Genomic DNA, 23,963 nt, shown 5'->3' with positions numbered 1-23,963 from the left:
GGAGATTTTTCCTCTTTCTTTATAAACTTGTGGGGCACATAAAAGAGGTTGGGGGGCACTTGTGGGGCACAGAAAAGGGGTTGGGGGGCACTTGTGGGGCCCCCTCAGAAGTGAGCTGTCACTCGGTCGATCTCCAACAGGTCCTCGAGGATCTGGGGAGGGGAAAAGAAGGGTCAAGCTGTGTGGGGGGATGTGTGGACATGGAGCTATGGGGCACATCCTGGCTCCACACATCCCTGCCCAAGTCCATCCCAGCTCCCTTGGCCAACTCCATGATGCTCTCCTCAAGGTGCCCTCAGCCCTGCCCTGCCCCACATCCCACAGCCAAGTCCATCCCAACGTCCTTGGCCACCTCCGTGATGCCTACCCCAAACTGTCCTCAGCCCTTCCCTGCCCCACACCTCCCAGCTCCACACTTCCCTGCTTGCCCCACATTCCTGCCCCACACCTTCCAGCCCCCATAGGATCCCCAGGTCCATCCCAACCTCCTTGGCCATCTCCAGGACACCCACCCCAAGCTGTCCCCAGCCCTGCCCCACTGCTGGCGGCCCCACGTACAATGTCGGGGGTGGTGCCGATCTTCTTGGCCAGCTCTCCCCTCTCCATGGTGCTGAGGTAGAGGAACCTGCTCAGCAGCTCCCCGTCCAGCACGTTCCTCACCGCGTTCTGCAGCGTGCGGCGCTCGGCGTGCAGCAGCCTGCGGGCACCACCCACACCGCTGGGCTGGCAGCTGGGGCCGTGGGGCCGCACGCAGAGCTGGGGGGTGGGACCCGAGGATGTGGGGCAGGGGCAATGGGAAGGGGGCAGGACCCATGGATATGGGGTGGGATATGGGGCAGGAGCTGCAGCTATGGGGTCGGGGGCAGAAAAATGGGGCCAGAGAAATGGGACAGGACTCAGAAATGTGGGGTGGGTCCCAGAGGTACGGGGCAGGAACCATGGCTGTGGGAATGGGGCAGGAACTATGGCTCTGGGGTGGGACCCACAGACACAGGGCAGAAGCAGTGGGAATGGGGCAGGAACCATGGCTCTGGGGTGGGACCCCCAGATACAGGGCAGGAGCAGTGGGAATGGGAACAGGAGCCACACTTATGGGCTGAGACTCACAGATTTGGGGCAAGAGCCAAAGAAATAGGGCAGGAGCCACAGCTATGGGGTGGAAGCAGGAGAAATGGGTCAGGAGCCACAGCTGCGAGGCAGGGGATGAGGAGGGCTATGAGGTGGACCCCTGGGACCCGGGGCAGGAGCTACAAAGAGGGAGGCAGGGGGTGGCGAGGGGCGGCCGCGGGGCACCTGAAGGCGCGCGGGTTGAGGCCTGCCAGCTGCGGCAGGGAGGTGCCCAGGGCGTTCTGCAGCATCAGCAGCCTGCGGTAGGTCTTCTCCGGCATCGGCAGCAGCAGCCCCAGGCCCCCGTCCAGGGTAGCTGAGGGACAGAGGGGGCAAAAAATTCAACTGGGGGGGCCAAGAGGGGAAAGAGGGGGCGTAGAATGGGGGGGTGGAAGGAGGGGGTATGGGGTCTGTGTCCTAAATCTTCCCCCCCCCCCCAGATTTGGCTCTTCCCACCTCTAGGGACCTCCACAAATTTTGGACTGACCCCCCCCCAGACCCCTTTAAAAATCCCCAAATGCCACTCCAAAATTTCCTCGACACTCCCCAAATCCTCTTCCCCATCACTTTTGGGACCCACCCAGAGCACCTCAAACTTTGAGGTGCCCCACCCCCAAACTCCCCCAGACCCCCTTAAATGTTGAGGTGCCTGCCTCAACCCCCCCAGTCTCCCCCCGGTTGTGGGGTGCCCCTCACCGAACCAGCTGATGTGTTTGGTGTCCCAGGCGCTGACCCTGCGCGGTCCCTCGGTGCCCCCCCGGCAGGGAGTCCTCCAGAAGCTCAGCACCGCCGAGCCCAGGTGGAAGTCTGCTCGGCGCAGCAGCCGCAGCCCCCCCAGGCTCTCCTTGGCTGGGGGGCACAGTCAGCACACCATGGCCACCCCCTCAGCACCCACATGGCACCCAGTGGCACTCTATGGTACCCAGCTGGCACCCAGCAGTACCTGATGGTACCAAATTGGCACCCACACAGCATCCTATGGCACCCAAAGGCATCCTGTGGTACCCAGTTGACACGCTATAGGTACCTAATGGCACCCAACAGCATCCTATGGCACACAACAGCACCCACACAGCAACATATGGCACCCAGTTAGCAACTACATGGCACTCACATGGCACCAGTTGGCATCCAACAGTACCCTCATGGCACTTAACAGCATCCACACAGCATCCCATGGCAGTGAGGTGGCACTTATGTGGCACCTGACAGCACTCTATGGCACCCACCAGCCCTCAGTCAGCACCCTGTGGCACCCAGCTGGCAGCCATGGTGCCCATTGCTCACCCTCAGGCAGGTACATGTAGACCAGTAGGTTCCTGTCCCGATCCGACACTGCAGAGAGACCACACCAGTATAGACCAGCACGCACCAATACAGACCAGTGCAGACCAACATACACCAGTATACAGCAGAATAGAGCAGCAGGCAGCAGTATAGACCAATACGCATCAGTATAGACCAGTATAGACCAGCATGCACCAGTATAGGCCAGCACGCAGCAGTATAGACCAATATAGACCAACACGCACCAGTACACACCAGACCAGCATGCACCAGTACACACCAGTATAGAATGGTATGCACCAGTATGGACCAGCACGCACTAGTACAGACCAGGACGAACCAGTATGGGCCAGCACACACCAGTATAGACCAACACAGACCAGTACCAACCAGCACAGAGCAGTGCCACCAGCCCTGGGCAGGACAGAACCATCCCCGTCCCATCCCAGCGCCACACGGGGACAAGGGCTTGGTGGCCTTGGGAGCACCAAAGCCCCGTGGGCAGGGAGCCAAACGCCACCACCAAGAGCTCCACAGCCTCCCCAAGCGCCCCCAGAGTCCCCAAGCCCCTCTTGGCCCCCCAGCCCCTCTTGGCCCCCCAGGGCCTCCCCAAGCCCCCCATGAGCTCACCAAGAAAGCCCAGCTGGGTGCTGTCCACCATGAAGTCCACGCTGTAGACCTCCAGGGGCTTGGCGTCCTATGAAGGGTGGGGAGAAGAAACCAAGCAGGCCGTTCAGCCACCGCGCCCAGCACCGGCACGGTGCTGCCCTCAGTGGTGGCCTCTGGTGGCCTCGTTACCCTGCTGACGAGGGACAGGGTCTTGCTCTCCTCCTGGTAGCGCAGCAGGGAGATGCTCTTCATGACGTCGGCGGCCAGGATGAAGTTCTTGACGCTGATCATCTGGTGGATGTAGAGCTGGGTGTCGATGAAGGCCATGCCTGTCAGCTCATTGTCCTTCAAGCTCCACAGGAAGATCTTGAGGGGGACAAAGAAAGGGATGCAGATGACATCCTGACTGCCACAGATGTCCTCAAGAGTTTGGTGGTTCCTTAAGACCTTGGGGGATGATGCCCAAGGCCATGATGGCTCCTGGAGATCTCGGTGGATCCCCAAGAACTTGCATCCTCAAGACCTTGGTGGGTCCTCAAGTCACTTTGCACCAACCTCTACAAGACCTCCATGCTGACTCACCACGTCCTGGGCTGTCCCCAAGCCACCAGTGGGGTCTTCAAACCCCTTGGTGGCCCCTTACCCCTTTGAGGACACCCTTTGGTGTCCTCTCAACTCTTCCCTGGTTGTCACCAACCTTTTGGTTGCCTCTCAGCCCCCATGGAGACACCTCTTGGTGAGTCCCCCAAACCCACAGGACACCCTTTGGTTGCTCCTCAACCCTCTGACGACACCTTTTGGTGGCACTTGGATCCCTCCACGGTTGTCCCATACCTGTCATTGAGGTCCTCAAGCCCTTGCTGGCACCTCAGCCCCCCCAGAGACCCCTTGGTGCCTCTCAACTCACATGGGATACCCTTTGGTGGCTCCTCAAGCCCTTCAGGACAGCTTTTGGTGGCACTCTACCCCCTCCAAGGTTGTCCCCAACCCCTCACTGAAGTTCGCAAGTCCCTTTCAACCCTCATGGAGACAACACTTGGTGGCTTCCCAACCCCTCAGTGACCCCTCTTGCTGTGTTCCCAATCTCTTGCTGGTCCCTCAACCCTTTGAGGACCCTCTTAGGTGGCCCTCCAGCCCCGCTGAGGTCACCCTCCGGCGTCCCTCGATCCCGCTGCGGGTTGTGCCCAAGCCCTTGGTGGCACCTTCTGGCCGATGGCGGACACCAGGTAGCCGTTGCAGTGGCACAGAGCTGTCACCGGCCCCTTCTGCTCCTTCTCGTAGAGGACCTTGAACTTGTTCTTGGTCAGAGGCTGCCCAGGCTCTGGCACCACCTCGATGATGTCCATGATCAGGATCTGGGGTGGGACACGTGGTATGGGACATCCTCAGGTCCCCATGGCCATGCAACCCTTGAGGCCTGAGGCCTTGACTCCAAGATCCTCAGGAGCCACCTGGGACGCCCAAATGCCCCTTGAGACCAACTCAAGACCTTCCAAGATCCTTCAACATCCCCTTGAAATGCCCTCAAGACTCACTTGATGCCACTCACACCTCCCCTCATCCTCCTTCAACACCTGAGATACCTTGGGTGCCTCTAAGACCTCTGACATCCCCTCAAGGCCTCCCACGACCCCTCAAGACCACCCCAAGACCCCTAAAAACCTACTGAGAACCCTACAAGACCTTCTTGATGTCCTTCAAGCCTCCCTTGACCTTCTTCAACACATTCTGGAACCCACCTGAGATGCTTCAAGTGTCCCTCAGCACCTCCTTATGGAACTAAAGAGCCCTCAACCCCCTGCAGTAGCCCTTTGGGACCCCTCCCCAGGCCAGGACTGACCCTTCCTCTGCAGGTGACCTCCTCGCCCTGCATCAGGCAGGTCCCCACGGCCACGTAGCCTTTGAGGCCTGAGACGGTCTCCTCGCTCTTGAGGGACACGGTCTTCATGCAGGTGACATGTTCCCACTCCTCCAAATCAATCCTGGGGGGGCACCAGTCACAGCAGGGGGTCAGCAGGGACAGGAACACCACCCCCACCCCCAAAGGTGGCTCTGGGGCATCTCCAGGGGCTTTCACCTGGTGTTGGGAATGGTCTCCCAGCTGACCGGGGAGATGAGCTGGATGGAGAAGGCCTCCTGCTGCGGGGGGATGTAGCGGTCATCTGCGGGGGACAGGGACAAAGGGGGTTGGGGGGAGGCAGTGGGGACAATGAGGGGACAGGGAAGGGTAGTGGGGGCCTTAAGGGGGTCAGTGGCCTTGAAGGGGAGGGCAGGGAGGGGACATGGGGAGCTTGAGTGGGACACTGGCCCTGAGTGGGGGGGACACACAGGGGACAGGGAGGGATAATGGGGGACTGGAGGGGGACATTAGCCCTGGGGGTGGACAGGGGACAGGGAGGGGATATGGGGAGCTTGAGTGGGACACTGGCCTTGGCGGGGGGACATGGGACAGTGGGGACAAGGAGGGGATAGGGAGAGCTTGAGTGGGTATCAGCCTTGGTGGGGGGACAGGGAGGGGACAGGCAGCTGTTGGGGACAGGGAGGAGGATGGAGATGGGATGTGAGAGGTCTGAGTGGGACATTGGCCTTGAGAGTGAGACACAGGGGACTTGGAGGAGGACAGGGCTCAAAGAGGGGTCTGGGGGGGGGTTGGAGGGGACCCTTGGGGACAGCTAGGGACACAGAACTCAAAGTAGGGACAAACAAGGGGACAAAGAAGGCGAAAGAGTGAGACAGAGAAGGGACAAAGAAGGGGACACAGAGGGGGACACAGAGGGGGACACAGAGAGGGCAAATAAGAGGACACAGAGAGGGCGACAAAGAGAGGGCAAATAGGAGGACACAGAGAGCAAAAAGGGGGACAAAGAGAGGGACAAAGGGAGGGATAAATAGAGGGATAAAGAGAGGGCGAATAGGGGGCAGAGAGGGGGACACAGGGGGATGAAGGGACAAAAAGAGGGCAAATGGAAGAGAGAGAAGGCAAACAGGAGGACACAGAGAGACAGAAAAGGGACAGAGAGAGAGAAGGGACAAAGAGAGAGAGAGAGAGAGAAAGGACAGAGAGAGACAAGGGACAGAGACAGAGACAAGGGACAGAGAGAAACAGAAAAGGGATAGAGAGAGACAGAGAAGGGACACAGAGAGCGAAGGGACACAGAGAGCGAAGGGACACAGAGAGCGAAGGGACACGGAGCGAAGGGACACGGAGCGAAGGGACACGGAGCGAAGGGACACGGAGCGAAGGGACACGGAGCGAAGGGACACAGAGCGAAGGGACACAGAGCGAAGGGACACAGAGCGAAGGGACACAGAGAGAAGGGACACAGAGCGAAGGGACACAGAGCGAAGGGACACAGAGCGAAGGGACACAGAGCGAAGGGACACAGAGAGAAGGGACACAGAGAGAGAAGGGACAGAGAGAGAAGGGACACAGAGCGAAGGGACACAGAGAGAAGGGACAGATCTCGGGGGTGGTAGGGCTGGCGCAGGGTGCCCCTGGCGCCCCCTGGTGGCAGCGCGCCGCCAGCGCGGTCACCCCTGTCGATGCTCTCGAACTCCTTCTCCTCGCCGGTCATGCGTGGGATGCGGGTGCAGGGGTTGGTGCTGCTGGTGGCCACGGCGTAGACCTTCGCGGAGAGGAGGAGAGCGATGTCACCGCTGGGGACACCCCGAAGCCCCCCGGCGGTGCCCGCCGGCGCCTGCCAGTACCTTGGACTCCACGTGGTAGGCCACGTAGTGAGTGGTGCAGCGCAGGGGGATCTTGCGGACCGGCCACGGGGCGTCGTAGGACAGGTAGGCAGGGAGGACGCTGATCCGCAGCTCCCCCTGAGGGGCACCCGACAAAACTGAGCGCGGGCCCCCTCCAGGGACCCCCACGTTCAAAAGGGAACCCCCCTACAAAACCCCAAAGCTCCTGGGAACTCCCCAGACAACTTGGAGAACCACCACAAGTCCTCTGGAGCTCCTCAAGTCCTCCTGAGATGCCTCCAAACCCATCCGGGGCCCTCGCGACGCTCAGAGGAGGAACCTCTCAAGGCAGCCCTTGAGGCTCCCCCAACCCCCTCTTGGCCACCCCAAAACTCCCTCAGGCCCTCCCGGAGATCCTCCAAACTCCCCCAAACTGGGCTGCTGCTACCCCCCCAAAATCCCTGGCACTCCTCCAAAACCCTGGGGACCCCTTCAGGAACCCCCTCCCTAGAGCCCCTCTAAACATCCTGAGACCCCACCCCGAAATCCCCACTGATGACTGTGGCGCCCCCCAGACCCTCTTAGAAGTCCTACAAAACCTCCTTTGGTGCCCCCAAACTGGACTGCTGGGAGCCCTCAAAACCCAGACCCCCCCCCCCCGACTCCAGACCCCCCCAGGATGCCCCTGGACCCCCTAAAATCCTCACTGGCACCCCCAAACCCTCTTAGGACTCCCTCAACTCCCTTCCAAACTCCTCCAAACCTCCTTTGGCTCCCCCAAACTGGGCTGCTGGGAACCCCCAGAAGTTCAGCTCCCCTCCCAAAACCCCAGAGACCCCTTCGGGACCTCCTCAGACCCCCTAAAACACCCCCTTAGAACCCCTCCAAACCCACTTTGGTCCCCCCAGAGTGTGCTGCTGGGGGCCCCCAAAAGGCCAGGGGGTGCCCCCCCCAGACCCACCTGCCTGTTGAAGTAGAGGAAGCCCTTGGGGCAGTTGACGTTGTGGAAGGGGGCGAAGGACTCGACAGGGCCGTCGATGGTCATGGGGTGCAGGCGCAGCGCCCCCCGGCCTGTCACCAGCAGCCAGTGCGGGCAGGGGCCGCAGATGAACACCTGGGCGGGGGCACAGCGCCAGGCTCCAGCAGCGCCCCCACAGGCGGCAGGGGGCGCTGCAGGGGGCCTGAGGGGCTTCGGGGGAGGCTCAGCAGGGTGCTGGGGGGGGGAGTTGGGCGAGATCCAAGGGGGTTTGAGTGGGTTCCGGAGGGCTTGGGAGGGGTTGTGGGTCCCAAGGGGATTGAGGGAGGGTCCCAGAGGGGGGTTGAAGGGGTTTGGGGGGTGGCTCAGCAGAGGGCTGGGGGGGAGTTGGGGGTCTGAGTGGGTTCTGGAGGGGTTGGGTGGGTCCCAAGGGGGATTTGAAGGGGTTTTGGGGCAGCTCAGCAGGGGGTTGGAAGAGTTCCAAAGGGTTCTGAGTGGGTTCTTAAGGGGTTGGGGGGGGTCACAAGGGGTTGGGGGTCCCAGGAGGACTGGGGAGGGGGTGTCCCAGAGGGGGTTAGGTGGTGTTTTGGGGTGGCTCAGCAGGGGTCTGGGTGAGGGAGCTCCAAGGGGTTTTGAGCAGGTTCTTGAGGGGTTGGGATGGGTTGGGGGGTTCAGAAGGGGTTGGGGGTCCCACGGAGCTCTGGGGGGACCCCAAGGGGGCTAGGGGCAGGAGGGATGTTTCCGGGCGGGTGTCGGGGTGCCAGGGGCTGCCAGGTGGGTCTGGGGGTGCTGAGCCCCCTGCTCTCACCCCTGAGTAGCCATAGATGTCGTGGAAGGGTCTGAACCTGGCCACTCGCCCTCGGGGTCCCCCTGGCTCCTCGGGGCTCCCCCCAGCGCCTGCCGCCGCCCCCGCGGCGCCCCCCGCAGCGCCCCCACTGGCTGTCCCCGGAGCTGCAGCCCCCCCAGGCTCCGGCTTCTTCTTGGAGGGTTTGGGCTTCTTCTCCCGGAAGTTGATGTTGTGTGGGACCTGGGGGGGACATAGGGAGTGGGGGGACACAGGGAGTGGGGGGACACAGGGAGTGGGGGGGCTGGGGATGCCAGGACACCCCCAACACCTCCTGCGAGGCACTAGAGCAGCGCTCCCAGCCCCCTCCCCTGGCAGCACATCAGCTCTGCTGGCTCCCCAGTGCCACCAGCAAGCACCCCTTGCCCAGCAGCACCTCCAGAGCCCAGACTCCACCAACCCCCCCAGCACCTCCCAGCACCAAACCAGTACCCACCAGTACCAAGCCAGTACCCCTCAGCCCCCCTCACCAGCACTAAGTACAGGTGGGTTTGGTGGCTCCCCAGTGCCACCAGTGAGATTTCCTTGACCAGCAGCACCCACCCAGCACCCACCCAGCACCCCCAGAGCCCCCTTGAGACCCTCCAGTAACCCACTGACACCTCCCAGTACCTCCCAGTACATACCAGTACCACTCACCAGTAAGTATGAGCAGCTCTGGTGGTTTCTCAGCGCCAGCAATAAGCCCTCCCTGCCCAGCAGCGCCTCTCCAGCACTCTCAGAGCCCCCCTCAGACCTCTCCAACACCCCCTCGAGACCCCCAGTACCCACCAGCACCTCCCAGTACCCACCAGTAAGGCCCAGCACCCACCTTCTTGAACCGAACCTTCAGGTTGCTCTGCCCCAGCTGGGAGTCGTGGGCAAAGGCCTCATAGATCAGCAGCTCCTGGTCCACGTGGACCTGTCTCAGTGAGCACAGGATGGAGCTCCAGTAAGGCCCAGCAGCTTCCCAGTATCCTCCCAGTAAGCCACCAGTAAGCCCCAGACCTAGCAGTCATCCTCACCAGTTCAGTACAGGAAGTTTTGATTGTTTCCCAGTGCCACCAGTATGCCCTCCCTGACCAGCACCCCCTCTTCAGCACCCCCAGAACCCCTCCCAGACCCTCCCAGCAGCCTCCAACACCTCCCAGCACCCACCAGTGCACTTCCAGTACCCAACAGTACTCTCCCAGTACAAACCCAGTAAAGCCCAGTCCACACCACCACTAAGTACAATCAGTTCTGGGGGTCTCCCAGTGCCACCAGTAAGATTTCCCTGACCAGCAGCACACAGACAGCAGCTCCAGAACTCCCCTCAGACCCCTCCAGTACCATCCTGACACCCTCAGTAACCTCCCAGTACCATACCAGTATCTGCCCAGGGTCTTCCAGCACCACACCAGTAAATGCCACCAGCAAGACCTCCCTGACCAGCATGCCCCAATACAGCACCCCAGAAGGCCACTCCGACCCCTCCAGTACCCTCCTGAAACCTCCAGTACCCTCCCAGTACCCAACCAGTAACCCCCAGTCCCCCTCACCAGTAAGTGCAGCTGGTTTGGGTGGTTTCCCAGTGCCACCACTGAGATGTCCCTGGCCAATAGCACCCCTACAGCACCCACAGAGCCCCCAGGGAGCCCTCCAGTATGCCCCTGACACCCTCAGTACCCTCCCAGTGCCCCCCAGTGCCTCACCAGGAGGTAGGGTCGGCTCTGGCGGTTGCCCAGCCCCACCAGCAGCAGCTCCCGGACGAGCGGCAGCGCCCCCTGGCGGCCTGGCTCCTCCTTGCGCTGCTCGGTGCCGCCCGTGGGGTGCCCGAAGCTGTCCACCAGGACCCTCTGCCCACCCGCGAAGTGCTTCACCAGGAACACTCTGCGCCAGCTCGGCAGCTGCAGGATCTGCCGCAAGACACGCCGGGGGTGGGCATGGGCGGGGACGTGGACATACGGATAGGTGGGAAGGCTGGGGACAGGTGGATGTGGTGCCGGGGACATGGGGACACAGGGACAGACTGTGGACACAGGGACAAAGAGGCAACCTGGGGACAAGGGGACACAGGGACAAAGAAGCAACCTGGGGACATGGAGACACAGGGAAGTCCAGGACAGGCTGGGGACACAGGGACACGGGGGCAGGTTGGGGATGTGCAGATAGGTTGGGGACATGGGGACACGAGGACAAGGGGACAGGTTGGTGACACAGAGACAAGGATGCAGGTTATGGACATAAAGACAAAGGAGGGATAGAAAGAGACATGGAAGGGGACAGGTTGGGGACATGAGAATGCTGGGGACAAGGGGTGGGCTGGGGACACGAGGACACAGGAATGAGTTGGGGACATAGGGACATGTTTGGGACACTGGGACAAAGGAGGGATAAAGGGAGACACAGAAGAGGACAGAAAGGAACAAGCAGAGAAACAGGACAGGCTGGGGACACGGACACGGGTTGGGGACACAGGGACAAAGGGCAGGCTGGGGACATGGGGACACAGGTATGGACTGGGGACAGGGAACGTGGGGATGGCTTGGGGACATAGTGACACGGGGACACGACAGGGAGAAAGGGAAAGGGGCAGGACGGAACAGGTAGAGGAAAGGGACAGGTTGGGGACATGAGAAGATGTGGGGGGAGGGACACGGAGAGGGACAGGGCAAGGGACAGCTGGGGGAGAGCAAGGGGCAGGGAGGTGCCGGCCGTGCCCCTCACCTCCATGGCGCCGTTCTCCCGCACCAGCACGCACCAGTGGCTGGGCTCCGCCCGGTACTGGTGCGGGTCCCCGGGGCCCCCCTGCCCGCCGGCACGCCGCGGGGGCTCCTCCTTGGCAGGGCTGCGCAGCGCCGGGGCAGAGTCCCCGTACAGCATCTCCTCCTCGTCATCCACCGACTCCCTGCCGCGGGGACACCGCTGCCACCCCCGGCACCGGCTGGCGGCACCCAGGGCCCACTGCCGGCAGCCTAGGGAAGGGCTTGGGTCCCGCTCAGGGTAGAAGGGCACCCGGGGACACTACAGAAACCATCACTGTGCCCAGAGGACACCCAAGGGACGCTCGAGAGCTAACTCAGCACCCTGGTGACACCCAGGTGGCACCCACCTCATGGCCACGGAAAGAGGTTTGGGTCCCACAGAGGGTACAAAGGGCACCCAGGGACACCCAAGGGCAACTTGGCACCCCTGGGGACATGCAGGTGACACCCATGGCACACCTGGCACCCACCTGATATCTAGAGAAGGGGTCTGGATCCCACAAAGGCTATGAAGGGCACCCAAGGGATACCACAGAAGCCACCACAGCACCCAGGTGACACCCAAGAGCAAACTCAGCACCCTGGTGACACCCAGCGCCCAAGCTGCCACCCAAAGTGCCCCCCAGTACCTCCCAGCACCCACCTGACGCCCTTGGAGAAGGGGTTTGGCCACCAAATGGCAGGCAGGGGCCACCCCAGGAGCCACCCCAGCACCCAAGTTGCCACCCAAGCTGCCCCCAGTACCCGATGTCCTGGATGAGGGTCTCCTGCTGGGTGGGGGTGCGCGGGGGCTGCTCGCGGGGGGTGCTGGCGCGGCTCTCCGTGGTGAAGAGGCCACTCACGTCCCGGTACAGGCACAGGGCGATCACCTTGGAGGGCTGCGGGCAAGCTGGCATCAACTGGGAGGGCTCAGGGCACTTGGGGAGGGGGCTGGCACCAGCAGGAACCAGTCTGGGGGGGATCTGAGCATCAGGGGGCACCAGCTGGGGCTGCTTTGAAATCCCCCAGACCTGTCTTGGCACCACTAGGCCCACTTTGGACTGCCTTTGGTACCGCCATACCCAGCCTGGACTGCCTTTGGTACTGCCATACCCGGGCTGGACTGCCTTTGGTACAGCCATACCCGGGCTGGACTGCCTTTGGTACAGCCAGACCCAGGCTGGACTGCCTTTGGTACTGCCATACCCAGCCTGGACTGCCTTTAGTACTGCCATACCCGGGCTGGACTGCCTTTGGTACAGCCATACCCGGGCTGGACTGCCTTTGGTACAGCCAGACCCAGGCTGGACTGCCTTTGGTACTGCCATACCCAGCCTGGACTGCCTTTGGTACTGCCATACCCAGCCTGGACTGCCTTTGGTACCGCCATACCCGGCCTGGACTGCTTTTGGCACTGCCATACCCATTCTGGTTGAATGAATCTCACTACCAGGACCTCCATGGATAGGTTTTTGATACCACTTGGACCTCTTTGGGTGGCTTTTTGGTGCCACCAGTGCCACCAACACCCCTGGGGTTGTTTCTTTGGTGCTATCAACACCCCCTTTGGGTGGCTTTTTAGTGCCACCAGTGTCACCAACAACCCTTTGATTGGCTTTTTGGTGCCACCAACACTCCTTTGGGTGGCTTTTTGGTTCCACCAGTCTACTGATTGGTATTTTGGTCCCACCAACCTACTGGTTGGTATTTTGATGCCATCAGTGCCACCAACACCCCTGTAGGTGGTTTTTGGGTGCCACCAACACCCCTGTAGGTGGTTTTTGGGTGCCACCAGTGCCACCAACACCCCTTTGACTGTTTTTTCGGTGCCACCAGTGCCACCGACACCTGCTTTGGGTGGTGCTTCGGTGCTGCCAGCACCACCAACACCCCTTTGGGTGGTGGTTTGGTACCACCAGTGCCGCTGACACCCCTTTGGGTGGCACTTTGATGCCACCAGCACCACCAACACCCCTTTGGGTGGCTTTTTGGTGCCACCAGCACCACCAACACCCCCTCTGGGTGGCTTTTTGGTGCCAGCAGCACCGCTTGGGTTGGGTTTCCGGTGCCAGCAGTGCCGGCGGCAGCCTGCTGGCCATGTGGCAGAGGCACTCACGTGCTGCAGGGGGGGCTTCTGCAGGCTGAGCCGATGTGTCCTGCCCCCGTAGGTGTCACTCTTGAGGACAAACATGGTGAGCTGGCCCTCGGCGCTCAGGAGCACCACGTAGGGGTCTGCCACGGCGCAGTGGACAATGGGAGAGCCCAGATCCACCGGGATGAAGTGCAGCTGGTTCACTGCGGGCAGACAGGGCACGCAGCTGAGGGCCTGCTGACGAGGGGCACCCAAGGGACAGCCAGGAGACACCAAAGGGACACTCAGCACCCACTCAGCGTCCTTAGAGAAGGGTCTTGGCCACCAAAAGGGTGTGAAGGACAATCAGGAGACACTCCAGAAACCACCACAGCACCCAGGGGACACTCAGAGGACACTCAAGTACTCAGTGGCCACCCAGGGGCCAGCCCAGCACCCACCTCCCTCCAGCAGGCGGATGCCCAGGGGGGACACCTGCACGATGTAGCGATTGTCACCGATGTTGCCAGCAAAGACAGTGGGACCTTGGGTGGCAAAGCCACTGGTGTCCAGCTCCATGATCTCCTGCCCTGTCTGCAGGATCTGGTGAGGGGACAGAGAGGAACAAACTGACACCCAGGGGGCACCCCAGCAAGCAGAGGACACCCCAGGAGCCACCACGGTAATCAGGTACAACCTCTTGGCCACCAAATGGCTAAGAAGGCCACCTAGGCGACATCCCAGAAGCCATCACAGTCCCCAGATGCCACCCAGGTGTCTCCAGGTAGCTCCTAGTGCCTCACCATGGTGGAGTCCTCCCTGCTGAGGATGAGGAAGCCATGCCGCTGCGCCCCCCCTTCCTCCTCCTCCTCCTCCGCTGCGGGGGCCGGGGGTGCCGGGGAGTCCTTGTCACCTTTGTCACCTCCTGCGGCCTCCAGGGGCTGCCAGGGCACAGAAAACCCCACTGATGTTACTGGTGAGGACCAAACTGCCCCCCTCAAACTCACCAGCAGCACCAGTAACCCCCCACACTGGTCCTAATGGCCTCAACCCCGCCAGAGCAGTCTTAAGGGTGTCAAAGACCCCCCCAAAAAGTGGTCCCAGTGTCACCAGTAGCACCTGTAACCTCTACTCTGGTCCTAATGGTGTCAACCCCCCCCAGAGCAGTCTTAATGGTGTCAAAGACCCCCCCAGAGTGGTCCCAGTGTCACCAGTAGCACCTGTAACCCCCTCAAAGGGCCTTAATGGTGCAAATAACCCCTCCCCAAGTGCTTCCCAGTGCCACGAGTAACCCCCCAAACTGGTCCTAATGGTACCAATACCCAGTGTCACTGGTGGTGCCAAAACCCCTTCCAAGCTGCTCCCAGTGTCCCCAGTACCACCAGTAAACCACAGCCCACTAACGGCTCCCAATGGTGCAAATAAACCCTCCCAGTGCTCAGCACCAGCAATCCTCCCAGACTGGTCCTAATGGCACCAGAAACTCCCCCCAGAGTGCTCCCAGTATCACCAGTAACACCCCCAAACGGCTCCTAATGGCACCAGCAATGTCCCCTGAGTGCTCCCAGTATGCCCAGTAAGTCCCCACCTTGTCCTTCTTGCCACCAGCAATCACAGTCCACATGTCATAGCAGCCAGGCAGCTCAAAGGTCGTCACCACCTGGGGCCTGATGCTCCTCTGTGGGGCATACTGGGGTTAAACTAGGCTGTACTGGGGTGAAACTGGGCCTTACTGGGGTGAAACTGGGCCATAGTGGGACTGTAGCTGGGTAAATACAGGCAGAACCCCAAGGTTTGGGGGGGTTAGCCCTGGTTGTGCCCAGCCTTGGATCTGGCACCGGTACCTGACCTGCCAGAGAGGCTGCAACTGGGACAGGCCTTGAACGGTGCTGGGAGGCACTGGGAAGGACTGGGAAGGGATTGGGAGGACTCGAGGTGGAGTGAGAACGGAGTGGGGGAGGTCAGGAGAGGATAGGGAGGGAAGGAGAGGGTACTGGAAAGGAGTAGGAGGGAATTGGGGGGTACTGGGAGGGAATGGGAGGGGACTGGGAGGGAGTTCAGAGGGGACTGGGGAGATTTGGGAGTACTGGGCAGGGACAGGGAGGGACTGGGAGAGCTCTGGGAGGGTACTGAGGGGGTAGAAGGGGATAGTGGGAGGCACCTGGGGGGTACTGATGTGCACTGGTGTGCACTGGTCTGACCTGCAGCACAGTCAAGGCTCCGTTCTTGCCATAGCCTGAGCACAGCACAATCTCCAGGTCCGGCTCTGGGCTGTTCTGGAACTGGGATGGGGACAGGACAGGTGGTGGCACCAGGGTCACCTCCCACTGGAGGAGGAGAGGGAACAAAGGGGGACAAAGAAGGGGGACAAAGAAGGGGGACAAAGAAGGGGGACAAAGAAGGGGGACAAAGAAGGGGGACAAAGAAGGGGGACAAAGAAGGGGGACAAAGAAGGGGGACAAAGAAGGGGGACAAAGAAGGGGGACAAAGAAGGGGGACAAAGAAGGGGGACAAAGAAGGGGGACAAAGAAGGGGGACAAAGAAGGGGGACAAAGAAGGGGGACAAAGAAGGGGGACAAAGAAGGGGGACAAAGAAGGGGGACAAAGAAGGGGGACAAAGAAGGGGGACAAAGAAGGGGGACAAGGAGGTGGACAGAGAGGGGGACAAGATGGGGAGCAAGGAGGGGGACAGAAGGGGACAGTCAGGGCCAAGGGCCAGCTGTGTCACCTCCTCAGACAGGAAGGCTGGCTCCCCCATGGCGGCGTTGGCACAGGGCCCGATGTTGAGGATGCTGTCACAGACCTGGGAGGACAGAGAGGTGGCACCGAGTGACACCAGGAGGTGACACCAGGGTGCCAGGGAGGGGCCAGGGAGGGGCCAAAGCCACCTCGAAGGAGTATGTGGCCAGCTGCGTGCCCGACTGCGCCTCGCTGCCGTACACCTCGATCTCGTCCACCTCGTCCTGCGCCGCCGACTTCCCGCCTTGGCATGGGGACAAAGGCACAGCTGTCACCCCTCTGGCACCCCACCTGCCATGCTGTCACTCCCCCTGGTGTTATGGCATCTACCTTGACACCCTAGCATTGACACCCTCCCCTGATACCATGTCACCTCCCCAGCACTATGGCACCCACCCTGGCACCATGCCACTCATCCCAGCACTGTCACCCCCACTGGTACTATGTCACCTTCCCTGGCACCACATCAGCTCTCATCACCACGTTGTCACCCTGCCCCATGTCACCTCCTTGTCACCATGTTGCCCCGCTGTCCTGTGCCACCCCCTCACCACCACATCATCCTTGTCCTGGGTCACCTCCCTGTCACCCTCCTGTCACAGTGTCATTCCCTTGGTGACACCAGGACCTCCCTTTCTCCTCTAATGTGCCAACCAGAGAGGCTTTGGTGGGGTCCAGGGTGGCCCAGGCAGCCCTGGGGTGGCCCAGACACTTGTCACCCACCTGCCCATGTGCCCCCTGAGGACTCCGAGCGCTTCTTCTTCAGGGGGGGCTCCTCCTGTTGCAGAGGACACAAGAGATGGGAACCCCCAGAACTGTCCCCAGAGCGTGGGGACACAAGACTGGGGGACTGGGGGACCTGGGACAAGGGTTTGGGGACCAGGAAACAGTGTTTACAGGACACCAGATGAGGTCTAGGGAACCCAAATTGGAGTTTGGGAACCTGGCAGGGGGGACACAAGATGAGGTTTGGGGTCTCAGGGTTTGGGGACCAAGAATGGGGGTCTGGGGTCCCAGGCCTGGGGGCTTGAGGAGCAGGACAAGGGTTTGGGTACAAAGAAGGATCCAGGCTGGGGGTGTGCGGATCCAGAAAGGGAATCTGGGGACCAAGGGCTTGGAGATTGAGATTTGGGACCTCAAAATGGGCATCTGGGGATCCAAGATGGGCTTAGGGGACATGGGACAAGAGTCTGTGGCCCCAGGACAGGGATGTGGGGACCCGTGGTGACCTAGGATGGGTGTCTAGGGACCTAGGGTTTGGGATTTGGGGACCTTGGGCAGGGATCTGGGGTCCCAGGACTTGGGGACTTGAGTTCTGGGGACCTTAGATGGGGTTCTGGGATCCCAAGGTGGAGTCCTGGGGACACAAGATAGGGATATGGGGACCATAAATGAAGTTTAGGGACCCGGGACAAGAGTTTGGAGACACAAAGTGAGATCTGGGGATACGAGATAGAGATGTGGGGACCAAGAAGCACCCAGGGTGAGGTTTGGGGACCCAGGAGGGGATGAGGAATGGGAGTCTGTGACCCCGCTGGGATGTCCCTAGGTCCCCACCTGCCTGTCGGGGGGCTCCTTGCCGGCGCTGGCCGGGGGCTCCTGCAGCTTCTCCGTGTACTTGAGCAGCAGCGAGTTGCCCAGGCGGGAGCCCAGGAACAGGTAGCCAGGCTCCAGGGTGACCATCTGGGGAGGCAGAAGGGCCGTGAGGAGCAGGCAGAGGCGCGGCAGGGGGTGCCCCAGGTGCCCGCGGGCCTTACGCAGGTGGTGAGGACGCTGGCGGCCGCCTTGTCGAAGTGGAAGGAGCGGACGCTGCGCATGCCGTCCGTGATCAGCGTCAGCACGTAGCTGCGGGGGCAGGCACCCAGCTGCAGGGGGCACCGCGGGGCACCGGCCCGCCCGCCCGCGGCCGCCGCTGCCCCCCCGGCCTTACATCTCACCCCCCTTCAGGGAAATGACCATCTTGTCGTAGGAGATGAAGGTGGCCTGGGCGCAGTCCAGAGTCATCTTCACCCCGTCCTGGATACCTGGGAAGGGACAGAGAGAGGCAGTGAGGAGGGAGGGATGGAAGGAGGAGGGAGGGAAAGGGGTAAGAAGGGGGGGAAAGGGGGAAGGAGGAGAGAGGGGAGAGGGAGAGGGAGGGAGGGAGGGAGGGGAGAGGGAGGGAGGGGAGAGGGAGGGAGGGGAGAGGGAGGGAGGGGAGAGGGAGGGAGGGAGGGAGGGAGGGACGGAAGGAGGGAGGGAGGGAAGGAGGGAGAGAGGGAGGGAAGGAGGGAGAGAGGAGGGCAATGAGGAGAAGCACAAAGCAGAAGGGTCAGGGCAAGAAGAGCGCGAGGAAGAGGAGAAGGCTGAGGAGGGCAGGAGGAAAAGCAGGCCCCGGGGGGAGGAGGGCAGGGCAGGGTGGGGCAGTGGCCCTTACGCAGGGGGAAGACAGTGGTGCCGTTGGTGAGGCTGTTGAGGGCCACGCCGTAGGGTGGGACGCTCTGGTTGAGGTAGAGCAAGGAGTTGACGGCGAAGATGACCACCCCTCCTGCCACCCAGAGAGGAGAGAAGGCCTCCATCAGCACCCACGCACCACCCTGACGTCATCCTGACGTCACCGTGACGTCAGCGCCACCACAAAGCCACCCACCGATGGGCTTGGGGACAGCCAAGGCTTGGGTGCAGTCGAAGGGGAGGTTGCTGAGGGACCAGATGACAGGGTGGACCTTCTGCATGATGTTGAGGGAGATGGCCACGATGCTGCAGGTGTCCTGCCGCACGGCCACCCGCCTGCGGGCACAAAGCCACCTGCTCAGGCACGCCCCGCGGGCACCGCCAGGCCCTCCGGGGGGTGCTGAGGGGGAGGGCCTCACCCGGGCCAGGTCTGGTTGGGCTCGAAGAGGATGAGGAGGGTGGGCTCGTAGTAGCCGTAGAGGAACTGCATGTCGATGATGTTGAGCAGCTTCTCGTCCAGCTCCCGCACGTCGATGATGTAGCTGGGCAGGAAGCTGGACTTCTGCCTGCGGGCACACGGAGCTCAGCAGCTGCCTCTGCCAGCAGGCACCGCCCAGGGCACCCCACGGCCACCACCCAGAGGGGAGGAGAACCGCACAGCCGGCAACACTTCGGGCTGAGGAGGGATCTGAGCAGGGTTCTCATCCCAGTCTGGTAGTGCTTGTGCTGAGAACGGGACACAAAGCTCGGGAGCAGCCTTCAGCTGGCACCCAAAGTTGAGAGAGAGCCTTCAGCTGGCACCCAAAGCTCAGAAAGAGCCTTCAGCTGGCACCCAAAGCTCAGAAAGAGCCTTCAGCTGGCACCCAAAGCTCAGCAGCAGCCTTCAGCCGGCACCCAAAGCTCAGCAGCAGCCTTCAGCCGGCACCCAAAGCTCAGAGGGAGCCTTCAGCTGGCACCCAAAGCTCAGCAGCAGCCTTCAGCTGGCACCCAAAGCTCAGCAGCAGCCTTCAGCTGGCACCCAAAGCTCAGGAGCAGTCTTCAGCCGGCACCCAAAGCTCAGAGGGCGCCTTCAGCTGGCACCCAAAGCTCAGAAAGAGCCTTCAGCTGGCACCCAAAGCTCAGAAAGAGCCTTCAGCTGGCACCCAAAGCTCAGAGGGTGCCTTCAACTGGCACCCAAAGCTCAGAGGGAGCCTTCAGCCGGCACCCAAAGCTCAGAGGGAGCCTTCAGCCGGCACCCAAAGCTCAGAGGGAGCCTTCAGCCGGCACCCAAAGCTCAGCAGCAGCCTTCAGCCGGCACCCAAAGCTCAGCAGCAGCCTTCAGCCGGCACCCAAAGCTCAGAGGGAGCCTTCAGCCGGCACCCAAAGCTCAGCAGCAGCCTTCAGACGGCACCCAAAGCTCAGAGGGAGCCTTCAGCTGGCACCCAAAGCTCAGAGGGAGCCTTCAGCTGGCACTCATGGGACTGGGTTGCATTCTCATTCCAGCATGGTGGTGCTTGTGGTGGGAGTGGGGCACAAAGCTCAGAACCTCCCCAGCCAGCCAGCAGCCATGCAATGCCTCTTCCTCCACCGCAGCCAAGACTGGACCTAAAACTAACCCTCGCAGACCACCACGAGGAGCTCCAGGCCACCAGCCAACCCTTCCCCAAACCATGTGACCTCCCTTCTTCACCTGTCTCATCCCACCCAAACCTTCCTAAGGAGGATCCTATAGCAGAACCTCTTGAAAGCCTCCAACATCTCCTCCTCCTCCACCTTGAGAGGTTCTCACCACCTGAAAGCCTCCAAGTTCCTCCACCTCAGCCAAGACTGGACCTAAAACTAACCCTTGGAGACCACTGCAAGGAGCTCCAGGCCACCAACCAACCCTCCGAGCTCCTTCTCTCATCCACCTCCAGGTCCGCTCATCCCACCCAACCATTCCCAAGGAGGATCCTGCAGGAGAGGAAGCTCTCGAGGACCTCCTGGGCAGCTCCTCACCCTTCTCCCACCAGCCCATCGTGCTCCTCGCTCAGGGTGTCGCGCCGGAAGGGGAGGACAACCAGGCGGGTGCCGTAGATCAGCATCACTGCACAGCGCCCGTCGGGGTCCACCCGCACCTGGGGGATGTGCACGTTCTGCACGAAGCCATCCTGGGGAGGAGACACCTGGGCTGGCACACACAGCTCAGCAGGACCCCTCAACCGCCACCCACAGCTCAGCAGGCGCCTCCAACTAGCACCAGCTAGGGCTGAGGAATCATAGAATCAACCAGGTTGGAAGAGACCTCCAAGATCATCCAGTCCAACCTAGCACCCAGCCCTAACCAATCAACTACACCATGGCACTAAGTGAGGAGGCATCTGAGGTGGGTTCTCACCCCACTGTGGTGACACAAAGCTCAGAAGCCTTCTGCAAGTTCCAACTGGGATTGAGGAGGCATCTGAGGTGGGTTCTCCTCCCACTGTGTTAGCAATGGGACCCAAAGCTCAGGTGAAGCCTTTGACTGGCACCCAAAGCTCAGGAGCACCCCACAACCACCACCTATGGGTGGTGAAGAAGGATCTGAGGTGGGTTCTCCTTCCAGCACGATGGTGCTTGTGGTTGGAAAGAGGTAAAATTTGGGGGGCTGGGAGGTAGTTTTGGGGTCTTGCAGATCAGAAAGCCTCAGGAAACCTCTTGGGTGATGCCACCAACCCTCAACTCCGGCTCCTCAAAGTAGTGCAGCGAGAGGGTCTTCAGGTCATGGGTGGCTGGGTCATACTCCACCACCGAGAGCTGGAAGAGGCAGATGATGGAGGTTGGGGTGGGGGTAGGTTTTGGGAGGTTTTGGGGGGAGGCTGAGATGGTTTCTGGGGCCCACCTTGGCATCCTTGAAGCTGAGGAGCAAAGCGTCGCGCTTGGCCCCGGCCAGCTGCACGCTGGCCATGGACATGACGTTGCCGAAGAAGGAGAAGGAGGCCACCAGCTCCAGCTTCTCCTTGTGGCCTTTGCCTTCTAAAACAGGGTGGGGCAGGGTGGGGGCTCACCCTCAGGGGGTGTGGTGCCCACCCCCCCAAAATGTCCCTGTCACTGCCCCCCCCAAAGTCCCTCTCCCCCCAAAAATGTCCTGCTGGCCCCCAGCCTAACCTTACAGAATGGAGATTTGGGACTCCAGGCTCAAAAGGGCAGAGCAGCCCCTCCCCAGCCAAAGCCTGGGGGAGCCCCTAAAAATGAGAGGGGGCATCCCAAAAACAGAGAGGGGGCCCCAAAACTGAGCCGAGGAGGCTAAAACTGTAGCAAAGGGAACCTGCAAAGAGGGTGGGGGGCTCAAAAAGAGGGTGGGGACACCCTAACCAGGGGGGGAGGGGGTTCTGTAAATAAAAGTGAGGGGGACCCCCAAAAGAGAGCAGGGAGCTCAAAGGGTGGGAGTCCCAATGAGGAGGGGGGGGGTCATAAAATTGGAGAGGGGATCCCAAAAACGGGGTGGGGCTCAAACATGACCCCAGGAGCTTACAAACAGGATGAGGCAGTCCCCAAATGGGATGCAGGTCCCAAAATGCTGGGGGGAGTCCCAAAAATGGTGTAAGGGGGGGTCCTAAACTGGGGAGGGGGTCCTAAACTGGGGAGGGGGTCCTAAACTGGGGAGGGGGTCCTAAACTGGGGAGGGGGTCCTAAACTGGGGAGGGAGCCCCAAATGTGACCAGAGTGGCTTAAAAATAGAGTGAGGGTATCCCAAAAGTGAGCAGTTGCGAGGTCAAACATGGGGTGGGTGGTCCCACAAAGACGGTGGGGGCTCCAAAAAAGGGATGGGGGTCCTAAATTGGGGAAGGGGTCCCCAAAATGGGTGCAGGGGTGGGTGAGGGGTGGTGTCCTAAAGACGAGGAGGGGGCCACTTACCCCCATTCCTGTCTCCTTTAGCTCCAGTCTGGGAAGCGAAAGAAAGCAACACTTTTAAGTGTTCCTCCCCCGCCTTCATTTGTCAACCCCTTAAATTTACTGGGGAAAGGGGTCAGAAGGTTGAAGGGGAGGTTATAAACTGGGGGGGGTCCCCCCAAAGGTGTGGAGGGGGTCTTCATGCTGACCTCACAGTCGTGGTTGAGGCGATAGACGTAGAGCTGGGAGGTTCCGGCCACCACCAGGTTCTTCTCGGCGGGGGAGAAGAAGTGGCAGTAAAGGGCAAACTCCAGCCCCGTGGGGGGGTGGGCCTGCTTGTAAACAGCATACATCCTGGGGGGGGAGGGGAGGGGCAGGCAGCTCGGGCACCCCCAAAAAAAGAGGTGCCCCCCCCCCCGCTTCAGAAGGTCCCCAGAAGCACCTAGAAACAACCCAAGCAGAAGGAACAGAGAAGGGTTCTAAGCTGAAAGGGAAGATTCTAGACTCAGACCTGACCCAGGCTCCCCCCAGGCCTCAGCTGGAACCCACACACAGCCTGGACCCCTCCCAAAAGCTCTCAGATCCCCCCCCCCATTTCCTCATACCAGACCCCCCCAGTGGACACTCCACTACCTTGGATCTCCACCACCCCCAACCACCCCATCCCTGGCCCCCTTATGTCCTCCCCACGTTCACCTTCCCACCCCCAGTTCCCTTCAAGGCTCCTCAGACTCCCCCGTTTCCCCCCCAGGCCCCCCCCGTTTCCTCCTTGGACACCCCCAGTGCCCCCTTAGCTCCCCCCAGCACACCTGACCCCCTCCTTTCCCCCCTCCAGGCACCTCCTGGCCTCCCCCAGCCCCCTGAGACCCTCCTATCTTCCCACTGAGCTCCTCCACGCACCTTGCACCCCCCCAGCTTCCCCCTCCGGACCCACCAGACCTTCTCCCAGAGCCTCCTGCGCCCCCTCAGACATCCCCTGGACCTCCCCAGATCCTCCTCTGTGCCCCTCCATCTCCCCTCGGACCCCCCCATTTCGCTCCCAGTCCTACAGGATCCCCCATTTGTCCCTCGCACCTCCCTGGGCCCCCCTGGCCGCCCCCACCTCACTCACAGACCCCTCAGCCTCCCCCCATTTGCCCCTCACACCTCCCTGGGCCCCCCTGGCCGCCCCCACCTCACTCACAGACCCCTCAGCCTCCCCCCATTCGCCCCTCGCACCTCCCTGGGCCCCCCTGGCCGCCCCCACCTCACTCACAGACCCCTCAGCCTCCCCCCATTCGCCCCTCGCACCTCCCTGGGCCCCCCTGGCCGCCCCCACCTCACTCACAGACCCCTCAGCCTCCCCCCATTCGCACCTCGCACCTCCCTGGGCCCCCCTGGCCGCCCCCACCTCACTCACAGACCCCTCAGCCTCCCCCCATTTGCCCCTCGCACCTCCCTGGACCCCACCCGTTTCCCGCCGTCTCACTGCCAAGCCCTCGGGCTCCCCCCGGCCGCCCCCGCTCCTCGCCCATCCCCTCCGCTCCCCGCACACCTCGGCCCCGGCCCCCCCAAGCCCTCCCGGACCCCCCCAGGCCTCCTCCTTCCCCCCACTCACCCCACGCGCTCCCGCCCTCCCGGAAGCTGCCCCGGGACGCGCCGGAAGTGACGTAAAGCGTCGCCGCCGCACGGAGG

General features: G+C 61.7%; 1 protein-coding gene and 1 non-coding gene across 3 annotated transcripts; both read right to left on the bottom strand.

The window, feature by feature from the left end:
* Nucleotide 1: 1 nt before the first annotated feature.
* On the bottom strand, nt 2-23,923 carry CPSF1 (cleavage and polyadenylation specific factor 1). Of its 2 annotated transcripts, XM_064154467.1 has the most exons (38): nt 23,887-23,923; nt 22,499-22,731; nt 22,314-22,341; nt 21,298-21,431; nt 21,132-21,212; nt 20,436-20,587; nt 18,878-19,024; nt 18,655-18,794; nt 18,442-18,552; nt 17,956-18,049; nt 17,783-17,870; nt 17,583-17,708; nt 16,749-16,803; nt 16,175-16,269; nt 16,015-16,089; nt 15,488-15,568; nt 14,875-14,964; nt 14,090-14,227; nt 13,748-13,889; nt 13,332-13,510; nt 11,981-12,114; nt 11,199-11,379; nt 10,184-10,387; nt 9,322-9,411; nt 8,475-8,693; nt 7,652-7,804; nt 6,712-6,828; nt 6,539-6,629; nt 5,081-5,165; nt 4,844-4,985; nt 4,206-4,358; nt 3,193-3,369; nt 3,025-3,091; nt 2,395-2,442; nt 1,804-1,956; nt 1,294-1,423; nt 559-697; nt 2-152 (listed from the first exon to the last, which is right to left on the bottom strand). In XM_064154467.1, the coding sequence occupies exons 2-38, from the start codon at nt 22,640-22,642 to the stop codon at nt 105-107; spliced, it is 4,431 nt and encodes a 1,476-aa protein (XP_064010537.1). In that variant the 5' UTR covers nt 22,643-22,731; nt 23,887-23,923; the 3' UTR covers nt 2-104. The 2 variants fall into 2 exon arrangements, with proteins under 2 accessions (XP_064010537.1, XP_064010538.1); XM_064154468.1 differs by lacking the exon at nt 18,442-18,552 and having other exon boundaries at nt 23,887-23,922.
* On the bottom strand, nt 15,044-15,178 carry LOC135181505 (small nucleolar RNA SNORA35). Its single transcript, XR_010304897.1, has one exon. It is a non-coding gene; the product is annotated as a small nucleolar RNA SNORA35 (small nucleolar RNA).
* Nucleotides 23,924-23,963: the final 40 nt, after the last annotated feature.

This window comes from Pogoniulus pusillus, chromosome 14 (assembly GCF_015220805.1).
Source record: "Pogoniulus pusillus isolate bPogPus1 chromosome 14, bPogPus1.pri, whole genome shotgun sequence".
Taxonomy (NCBI): Eukaryota; Metazoa; Chordata; class Aves; order Piciformes; family Lybiidae; genus Pogoniulus; species Pogoniulus pusillus.
The sequence above is the reverse complement of the archived record's forward strand: the minus strand, read 5'-3'. Positions and strand labels throughout refer to the sequence as shown.